A 10,585-nucleotide genomic window follows, 5' to 3' on the forward strand; every position below is an offset into this window, starting at 1 on the left:
CTTATTTTTTTGTATGTAGTTCATTAAATAATATATTTTATTGAAATTTCCTGCAAACGATTTTAAATAATAATACTATTTTTTGAGCTAGCATAGAAAATTTAATAAAGCGACCCATCACATAGCTAGCTCCAAACTTTTATTACAGAATGTAATAAGAGAATGATAATGGAAAGAATTCAAACATAATAAAATTTTTAGTGTTCAGAAAACGACTATCAGATACCAGTTACTAAGCATGTGGAAGTGCGAACGAGCTATTTCAATATTTTTATGACATTTCGGCTTGTGGGCGTGGCCAAAGTATTCTTGGTATACCAGTAAAAATTGACAATAATTAAATGAATAAGAATCAAAAGATTTTTCGAAAGTGTGGGCGCGGCAGTTTTGGGCATGCTTAATCTATCGAGGTTTCCTAGGATGGAAGCGTGTATACGGCCAGACGGGGATGGCCAGATATACTTGGCTATTGATCCTGATCAAGTGTAGGTGTTAGTGTAATATTAAAAAAATATCGTATCGATGATATTTTTTTTATCAAAACAAAATCAGGCATGCTCCGGTAATCGAATTCGTAAGATTCGATTTGAAATCGAAAAATTGGTGCTCCGGTTTTCGAAATCGTAAGAATTTTTCGATTTGTAAAACGGGCACTTTTGTCTGGCCGAAATGAAAAGTAAATGCCTTTTTTATATCAAATCAGATCTTATTAACTAAGGGAAAAAAACAGTCTACTCAGTGGTCTATTGATGTTAATTCCACATCCCCACAAAATCATTTTGCCACTTAGTTATTTTATAAAGAATGTATTTCTGACCCCACCTCAGATTTGACAAACAAAATGTTGCCGTCGGCAACAACAATTTACGATTTGGTAAATGGTCGATAAGTACGTCACCAAAAGCTATCGGGAAATTGCCATATTGTTCGTGGAACGAAACAGGCAGTACTTATAAAATATAAAAGAATTAATTAATTATTAAAAGGAGGGCCAAAAGTGTTGTTTGTAATTAATGCTACCTAATTTAAGTACCTAAATGGTCGAAGTGCAGTAAAAAAGTAATTGCGAACATCGGAACTATAACAGTAAAAAAGGTGGCAACTCTAGATTTTCTCAAGCCCTCAAATATCTGCCTTCTCCTGGCTTCAAAACAATCAATTGCATATATAAAAAGCATTATTTAGAGAAATAAAATAAAACAGGTGTTTGCGCAGCAAGAAGCGATGAGAAACGAAACATTTCGATAGCAAAACGATAGCAAACATTTTACGAAAACCAGAGCACCCAAAAACGAAATCGAACGATTTGGCTCAAATCGAATTTGAAAAAAAAAACGTACGATTACCGGAGCATGCGTGAATGATGATATTTAAAATATCACAAAAAAATATCGATATATTTGATTTTTTTTTGTTTTTCAAATAATGTATTTGTCCCACAATATAAAGAAAAGTGTCCTATTAACTTTATTTTTCTTATTTAAATTCATGGATATTTTATTTATATTGCAGATAATAATACGTTGTGTTTATATAAATTTCATATTATAATGCTACCAGTACTTAGAATTAAGTGATTTTAGGAAGACTCTTAATATGTGTGTCTGTCATTCGGCTTCTTAAGGTGCAAAGACAAGTTTGAAGAGTTTCCACTTGTTTTATTAATTCTGTCGCAGAGTTTGCACTTTGCGGTCCCGGTTTTACATCAATCCAATTATTATTTTTTTTTAACACTTGCACGAAGGAAAAATATCAAACAAATATAATAAAAAAAACCCAATATCGATATTTGTTCAACAAAATTATCACTATATATATATAATTTTCAGCAAAAAAATATCGATATATTGATATTTTGTTATATTATCAACAACCCTAATCAAGAGTATATACAGTGTATATTATATATGGTCGGAAACGTTTCCTTCTATATAATTTATTAGCTATATTTTGGATGAATGACCGTGGGAAGGTCTTTATTGGCCCTGGTACTGCGCCAAAACTTATTTTTTGCAGGTTACTATATTCCTTTCACTTTCTAGTAAAGCTGTAAGCTCATTTTGAATGGGAGCTTTACATCTCTTACACCTATGTAACATTTATTTTTCTGTATTTTAAAATTTAACGTAAGGCAAACGTATTTTTTGGGATGGGTAACATTCAGTTAATACTGCAGACAACTTTTGAAAATAGTATTAACACCACTCTACTCTATAGGGCTACACACGCAGTGATTTGTGTTTGTTTGCCTGTCAATAAAATAAAAGCAAATCGTCTGGCAACCATATGACTTCGCCGACAGCTGACTTCACATGTAACCATTTCATTATAAACAAGCAATTTAATTAATCCGACATTGGGGAAGAGCCATGCTAGAATTTAGTCGAAGCTTGCTGCGCTGGCGAACCCGGAACTGTAGCCGCAGAGTCTCTACGTGGACGCCGCTGGCTATGGCGTTTAATGCGCCTCCGGCTAGGCGGATTAACTTCACCCACGTCGATGTTGTAAGTGCCAAAGTCTGTACAATTTAGGACCTGTGACTAGGCATACATCGGCTTTTTTTCCCCATAGGGTCTCTTTGGTATGCCCGAGCTGCGAAGTTTTGAGGGCTTCTATCTTCTGCGAGACCATGTGGAAAGTCGGACGCAGGAGCTTATTTCAGAGGCCATCTCTGATCAACGACGTCGGAAGATGGTCGACATTTTTGACGAGCTTTCTGACTCATTGTGCAAGGTGGCGGACCTTGCAGAGTTTGTACGAATTGCGCATCCTCAGAGCAGGTACACACAAGCAGCAGAGCAGGCGTGCATAAGCATTTGCGGAGTGGTCGAGAGCCTTAACACGCATAAGCCCATCTATAAGGCCTTAAGCCAAGTGGTGAATCATGGGGACAAGCTGCCCACCAGCGAAGTGGACAGGCATGTGGCACGTTTATTCCTTTTCGACTTTGAGCAGTGTGGGATCCACTTGCCCGAGGAGGAACGTATGCGTGTTGTACGGCTAAACGATTATATTCTTCAGCTAGGCCAGAAGTTCATGAGTGGAGCAGTCCAACCTAGTGTTCTCCCGCGCAGCCAAGTCCCTGAGTCCTTTCGTAACTAGTAAGTTTATCTATAATCCTTTCTAGGCTATACTAAACGGATATTTATTTAGCTTTCCTTCCTCCGGAGAAAATGTAGTTATCACTGGACTGTGCACAAACGCAGAGAACGTCCAGATCCGGGAGGCTGCCTACCGGTTGTACATGCAGCCGTCAAAGAGCCAGGAGGATCTTCTCCGAGACCTGCTGCTTTGTCGGCATGAACTGGCGCGTAGCTGTGGCTTCGATACATATGGCCACCGGGCCCTGAAAGGTAGCACGATGGAGAAACCCGAGGTGGTCCAAGAGTTTATCAACGAGCTGTCAGAAAAGCTGCGACCGCGAGCTAATTCCGATTTCGCCCGGATGTCACAAATGAAACGCCGTGAAGGGGGGAATGCGGATGCAAGAACCGAAGTTTGGGATACACCGTATTATACCAATCAGCTGAGACGGCAATTATTTGAAGAGCATGCCAACGAGTTCCTGCCATATTTCTCCCTTGGCGGTTGCATGGAAGGTCTGGACAACTTGCTGCGTGCGCTTTACGGCATCCGTTTGCAAAACACAGATTTGAAGCCAGGCGAGGCCTGGCACAACGACATCTACAAGCTTGCCGTTGTCCACGAGAGGGAAGGACTGCTGGGCTACATTTACTGCGACTTCTATGAGAGAACGGGCAAGCCAAATCAGGACTGCCACTTTACCATTCAGGGCGGCAAGCGTATGCCGGATGGCTCCTACCAGCTTCCCGTGGTAGTTGTAATGCTGGGTCTAGCGCAACCGCGTTGGAGGGGACCGACGCTGCTGTCACCAGCGCGATTGGACAACCTATTTCACGAAATGGGCCATGCAATGCACTCGATGCTAGCTCGCACCGAGCACCAGCATGTGACAGGAACGCGCTGTTCCACGGACTTTGCTGAGGTTCCCAGTGTGCTCATGGAGTACTTTGCGGGTGATCCCCGTGTGCTGCGAACCTTTGCCCGCCACTTTCAGACCCACGAACCCATTTCCGAGGATATGCTAAGACGTCTGTGCGCTTCCAAGAACCTGTTTGCGGCAAGCGAGACCCAACTTCAGGTGTTCTACTCAGCGCTGGACCAGGAATATCACGGAGAATCGGCGAGACATGGCAGAAGTAGCACAGAAACCCTGCGCTCAGTACAGGATCATTACTACGGCCTTCCTTACGTAGAAAACACTGCGTGGCAGCTGCGCTTTTCCCACCTTGTGGGCTACGGAGCCAAGTATTACGCCTACCTTGTTTCGAAAACAATCGCTTCATGGATCTGGCAGACGTACTTTGAAGCCAACCCATTCAACCGGCAGGCTGGTGAGAAATATCGCGCCGAAATTCTTGCTCATGGAGGAGCAGTTCCCAGCCGTAAGCTGGTGGCCAACTTTCTGCAGCGCGAGATGACACCCAGCGTCTTGGCCGAAAGTCTTATCACAGAGATTGACGCCGACGAGTCAAAAATCAAAGACCTTATGATAAGCAGAAGTTAATACAATAAAAATCATAAAGCTGTATCTACCTCTTGTTGTATTATACTTAGTTAACTTTAATGCCGTTTTGGAATTTTTTAATATTGGTAGTATTTTCAGGCTTGCCCCAGCGCCGGCATCAGCTCAACACCCACGAACTCCTTGGCCAAACGCACTCCCAAGAAGAACAGTCCGTAGCTCTTGACCAGCATCCTGCATGGGAAATGACAATGGTACCGATTACATAAAGTCGTATTGATTGCAATTAGGAGGAATGTGTGCACGCTCACCATTGAAACTCGTTGTTGTAGATGCTTCGCACGATGTTCAGGGGATTTGAAGACTTTACCATTTTGATTAAATTTCTTCGGATATTGTAATTTTCAGCTCGATTTCGTTATACTGTTTTGAGCACGAGGAAATGCTGACAGCTGTGAACGAATGATTCAGCCCTGACGTTATGCTTTCCATTCGGTATTTTTTGTGACTAATCTATTCAACAAGGTGGTAGCACCTTTAAATGTCGCAAAACATTTTAAACGGTTGAAAATCCTAAAATTACCGCCAACTGGTTTACCTTGCGGTAAACTGAAAACAAGTCATTTTTGTTTTAGTATTATTTTTATTTTTTTATTTACCTAACTTACTTCCCATGCGACAAATAGTTCGCTATATATTTTCCACGTATTAAAATTTTTGTTTTGGTTGTTTTTTTATTTTGATACATTATTCAACGAATTACTTATTTTCAAGAAAAATGGCAAGCATAACAAAATTAATTACATTAAAATAAATCAAAAGGAAGTATTTTTTGTCTATATAATTTATTTAAATTATCTAATTTTTGTGATTTTTTGTACATTTGGCATAGACGAGGAACACTTCAACCTCCTTCTATTTTTCGCCCAAGGTATGTACATACATTCATACTTTCAGTTTTCGCTAATGAAATAAAAAGGCATTGATAAAAAACAAGAAATAACTGTCAGTGTTGAAATTTCTTCTTCTCACTTTTACTAGCTGAGTAACGGGTATCAGATAGTCGGGGAACTCGACTATAGCGTTCTCTCTTGTTTTTATTTAATTCTTTATTTTCATGTTTCTATCAATATGCCAGAAATACGTGAACATTTCTTGTTCGCATTTCCACAAGCTGAGTAACGGAAATCTGATAGTCAAAGAAGTGGACTATGGCATTCTCTCTTGTTTTACTTTGTGCTATTTATTTTATATGAACGTCGAGATCTCCGAAACTATAAGCGGATGGCAAAATCGACTAGGCTAGTATTTGTGATCAAAACTGTATATAGTTGGAAATGTCACTACGTTGCAAAATTCTGACTAATATCACTGGACACAGTGTAAAAGCCAAAATGCAAGCCCGATGGATACGAAATATGCTGATCGGATATGAAAAAGTCCAAAAATTAGTGAGTATTCAAAAATACCAATTTTAATTACTGCCGAAGTGGCAGAGTCTTGAACAAAATAAATTTTTAATAAATCTTTGCCATAAGAAAAAAAGTTTATTTTCTCAAACAAAATTCGTGTCCAGCAAACTTTTTTTAATAGCTTAAATATGGACAGGACCACAAGTTGCAATTGCGAATGCATCACTCTAAAATCAGTGTACACACTTTGGGCCTCACAGAACTAAATTAACTGAATCGAGAAAATCATTATCACGACAGATAATGGTCGAAACATGGTCAAGCGGAACTTCTTTGTAGTCGGGCGGTTGACGATGAGGACAAAGAAGTCGCTAACGATTTGGATGATTCTCAGAAATTTTAAAATGCATTTGCTTTAGCCAATGAAATGTGTCGCACACATCGTCAAACTTGCTGTAAAATATTTTTTTTTTAGTAATTTGCAATGTTGTTTTTTCTGGTCTGTAGGAGAAGTCCTTGCCACAGATGTTTCGACTCGATGGAATCAACATTCACAATGTTGAGCAAGCTGTAAAAATTGAGATGTTTTGCGAAAGGCGCTTTAATTTATTTGAATTGAACTGCAAGTTAGTAGGTTGACCTAAGCCAATTCTTGAGGTAGTGCATTCGTGAAAAGGAATAGTCTGTTGCAGTGTGATGCAATTCCACGCAGCCAGCGATAAAAAGGCAGCACGAGGATCCGAACTTGTATCAGCTGGCCAAAGTAATGCACTCGGTTCCTGCAAGACATGTGAGCTTTGCAGATCGTATTCGGCGAAGTTGGCAAAGTTACTTTATTACAGTATTCACTAGTATTTCATAATTAAACGCAATGCAATATACGACACAAAACCTCAAATACGTATTATAAAAAAAAACAAGAGAGAAAGCTTTAGTCGAGTTACCCGACTATCTGATACTCGATACTCAGATAGTGGAAGTCCGAAGGAGAACACTGACAGTTTTTTGGGGCTTTTGGCAAATATTTACAAGTCTAATAAAAAAAAAATGAAGAAATATAAAAACATTTTTTTAAAGTGTGGGCGTGGCAGCTTAGGGAGGTTTGTGGGCGTCGAAAAAGGCAGTTTTTTGCGGTTTGTAGGCGTGACAACATGGGTCAACAAACTTGCGAAGCGTCTATGTCTCTGCTGAATCTCAACTTTCTAGCTTTTATAGTTCCGGAGATCTCGACGGATCTTCATACGGACAGACGGACATGACCAGATCAAGTCGGCTATTGATCCTGTTCAAGAATATATATATGTACTTGATATGGTCTGAAACTCTTCTTTCTGCCTGTTACATACTTTTCACGAGTAACGGGTATAAAAATAAAAAAAATGCACAGAAGATGACCAATCGCGTCTGCCGCAGCCACCTGCTTGTCTACCGGTCAATATCGAGAATCTTTTTCTAGGTATATTTTGTTTGAAGAACTCCAGTAAAAATTCTTATAAAACCATAGATATGATCGTTTTAATTTGGTAGCATTTAGTAACAGTATAGTAGTAGAGATCAGTGCGTGGTTAGACACTGATAGTGCGAAAGATATTAAAACCACTGTGGGCTGTAGAAAGCAGGACGCCCGGCAATTGAGGGTGCCAGTGTAGCTCTTTTATCTCCTTCTGCCCCTGGTGGATAAAAAGCAGTTGTGGTGGCAACTTGCTGAGGACGTCTTCGTCTAAAGCCGTGTCTACCGCCTGGTCGTTATCCTTCTCTACAGCCAAGTCCCACAAAGCAATTTGGTCGTCGTCTCCACCCGACGCTAGTATTGTAGCCTCGCCGGGACTCCATTCAACAGTAGTGATGTGGTCCGTGTGGTGCTTAAAAGTGGCAATAGGCTTTTTGTTTTGAAACTGACGTAGGTCCCAAATGTGAAGATAGCCGTCGTCACCGCCACTGGCGATAAAAGGCTCGGTTCGATTCCACGAAATCACGTTTACGTCGCTCTGGTGAGCATCCTGGCATGTCAGCATACATGCTTTCTGAGGCGCCGCGCGGCAGTCCCAAATGCGGATGGTCTTGTCCACCGAACAGGACGCCAGCACGCTACGTTCGTTTGGACTCCATTGCAGATCTTCAACTGACTGCGAGTGGCCCGCTAGTGGACGTTGATCCACTTTCCATGTGCCGCCTTCCACCGGAGTCCACACGTGTATGTCTCGCCGGCAGTCGCCTGTTGCTAGCACACCATCTGAACTGGGACTCCAGTCGATGGCGAAGCCCTCCTGCTGGTGGCCACCGAAAGTAAACACCGGACTCGCCTCGCTTTGTTCATACTGCTTGGCTATCTGAGCGTCCTCCACGGCCTGCAGGGGCCGGGTTAGGTCCCAGATGTTGACACGACCAAGTTCGCTCCAGGTCGCGGCGTAAACCGAGTTGCCCAAGCGTCGGGCACGTACGCGATTAACGCACCCTTGGTGCTTAATCAGGGCACATGTCATCTGCGGCTTCTTAAGCTCCTCCCTGTCAGTCACGTCATCTTGGTAGTCTTCCAACTCATCGTCTTCGTCGCCGTCATCGTCTTGCGTCTTGTACAGGTTGCCCATTTTCATCACAATAAGGTTGTTGACATGGGCGCGAGAAGCTTGAGTGCCGGCCACAATGTAAGCCGTCATCGGAAACGACTGCCGTCCCGTGCCCAGCTCGTCGGGTATAACATCGAAGCTCAGGCAGGGAGCTCCCGTAGAAGCTTGGTGCAGCATCACGTATGCGCTCTCATCGCAAACCAATTCCTCATCGTCGGCCAATTTGTTTCCGGGCAAGTAAACCTGTTTAGGGACTTTCGGCGCAGCGTTATCCTCTTCTGCGTCACTTTCACTGTCTGAACTTATGTCGCTCTCCGCGTCCTCGGGCTCCACCACTTCCATACTAACGTTTTCGTTTTCATCGTCCATAGCTATCAACTGTGCTTTGGATTCACAAAACTATCTTGCTTAATCTAGCACGTGTGGCTTTAAAATTAAGAGTGACTGAAGGTTAGGGATGTGAAAAATATATCAATATATCGATATATTTTCTTAATAAAAATAAATATTTAAAAAAAAAATAAATATTTTTCTATAAAGTATACTTTTTATATCTCTTTTTGGCCACACTAATAACTAAGTGTATTCAGAAAAGGAAGACGTTAAGAAACGGAAATTAAATGAGCACTGCCAAAAGGTAATATTCTGAATCGACAACAGCGTGACCTGCAATACATGCAGCAAACCCATCAAAACGAGCGGAAATTCGTCAAATCATTTGTCGGACTTCAAAAATAAGCATCAAGATGCGTATTTAAAGAGTGTAAAAGTGCGAATATTCAAAATAGATTTAGTATTTCTGTATTTCCCGCAAGATTTTTAGATAGAAAGCGCCGCTTTATACTGCAGTTAGAATGAAACATGTAAGCTTTTTAAAACTTAGTTACGCATACCATTCAAACGATTTTGTGAAAGACATAGTAAACAACATTTTAATGCACTTTAAACACAGCCCAGCAGCTATGGACATGCTACGTAAGTTGCAGGAAGATGATGGCATATCAGAAGGTCGGATTAAGACACTGGTGCAAAGTGTTGACACAAGATGGAATTCTTGTTTAGATATGCTAACATAATCTCTAAGTCTATCAAATAAAGTGGCAATCGTCTAAATAAATTCTGTAAAAATATTGCCAACACTCTTGTCATTTGGTAGAGCCGTTTAACCCTTTTTCCTCCAGCGTGACTTCTGGACAATTTGGGCTGTTTAGCGATTAACTGTAAGCGTTGTTTTTGATTTGGTGTGTATTCTTGGAATTGAATAAAGCAAATGCACTTTTGACGATCACTTAGCTAAGTTATTTTAAAGAGAATTGAGGTGCGTAACGAAAAATGTTGTTGTGTAATTGGGAAGAGGCATTAAAGTTGTAAGTATACTTTAATAATAAATGAATAAAATAAAAAAATCTTAAATTGATTCCATTTGGTTTGTTTTCATATTTTTATTCGTTTTAACTAATAACCAGGTGAGATATTTTCATAGTTTTACTGTGCTATTAGGCAACCTTGGGCCATTGTGGTAATTAATATATTTGTACTTGGATATGAGACATGACGATGCATTTTTAGAGGCCTGCAAAATGAATGGACTGCTCTCTTAATCCCGATAATTTGTATGACAGAAGTTACAAATAAAGATTGATCAGAAATGTGTGTTAAGTGCTTCAGTTTTAAATTTCTGCAAACTTCGATTACAACTTGATCAGGATCAGCCGAGTCGTCTGATCGTCCGTCTGTCCGTTCGTATGAATGCTGAGATCTCAGGAACTACAAAAGCTAGAAAGTTGAGATTAAGCATACAGACTCCAAAGACGTAGACGCAGCGCAAGTTTGTCGATTTATGTTGCAACGCCCACAAACCGTCCAAAACTGCCACGCCCACACTTAGGAAAAATGTTTTGATATTTTTTCATTTTTGTATTAGTCTTGTAAATTTCTATCGCTTTGCCAAGAAACTATTTGCCACGCCCACGTTAACGCCCACAAAACGCCTAAAGCTTCCACGCCCACACTTTTGGAAAATGCTTTGAAATTTTTTGATTTTTGTATTAGTCTTGTAA

The 10,585-nt window shown here is 40.6% G+C and overlaps 3 protein-coding genes across 3 annotated transcripts; 1 reads left to right on the forward strand and 2 right to left on the reverse strand.

Annotated features, from left to right (window-relative positions):
- The first annotated feature begins 1,967 nt into the window (after positions 1 to 1,967).
- Positions 1,968 to 4,604, forward strand: LOC122616789 (mitochondrial intermediate peptidase). The gene is made up of 3 exons (XM_043792355.1): positions 1,968 to 2,504; positions 2,572 to 3,101; positions 3,154 to 4,604. The coding sequence occupies exons 1-3, from the start codon at positions 2,370 to 2,372 to the stop codon at positions 4,586 to 4,588; spliced, it is 2,100 nt and encodes a 699-aa protein (XP_043648290.1). The 5' UTR covers positions 1,968 to 2,369; the 3' UTR covers positions 4,589 to 4,604.
- Positions 4,605 to 4,620: 16 nt separating this feature from the next.
- Positions 4,621 to 5,030, reverse strand: LOC122616799. Its single transcript, XM_043792366.1, has 2 exons — positions 4,858 to 5,030; positions 4,621 to 4,780 (listed from the first exon to the last, which is right to left on the reverse strand). The coding sequence occupies exons 1-2, from the start codon at positions 4,917 to 4,919 to the stop codon at positions 4,684 to 4,686; spliced, it is 159 nt and encodes a 52-aa protein (XP_043648301.1). The 5' UTR covers positions 4,920 to 5,030; the 3' UTR covers positions 4,621 to 4,683.
- A 2,415-nt stretch (positions 5,031 to 7,445) lies between these two features.
- Positions 7,446 to 8,977, reverse strand: LOC122620643 (glutamate-rich WD repeat-containing protein 1). Its single transcript, XM_043798220.1, has one exon. The coding sequence runs from the start codon at positions 8,892 to 8,894 to the stop codon at positions 7,524 to 7,526; it is 1,371 nt and encodes a 456-aa protein (XP_043654155.1). The 5' UTR covers positions 8,895 to 8,977; the 3' UTR covers positions 7,446 to 7,523.
- Between the last annotated feature and the right edge of the window lie 1,608 nt (positions 8,978 to 10,585).

The sequence above is a fragment of the Drosophila teissieri genome, chromosome 2L (assembly GCF_016746235.2).
Source record: "Drosophila teissieri strain GT53w chromosome 2L, Prin_Dtei_1.1, whole genome shotgun sequence".
NCBI classification, from domain to species: Eukaryota; Metazoa; Arthropoda; class Insecta; order Diptera; family Drosophilidae; genus Drosophila; species Drosophila teissieri.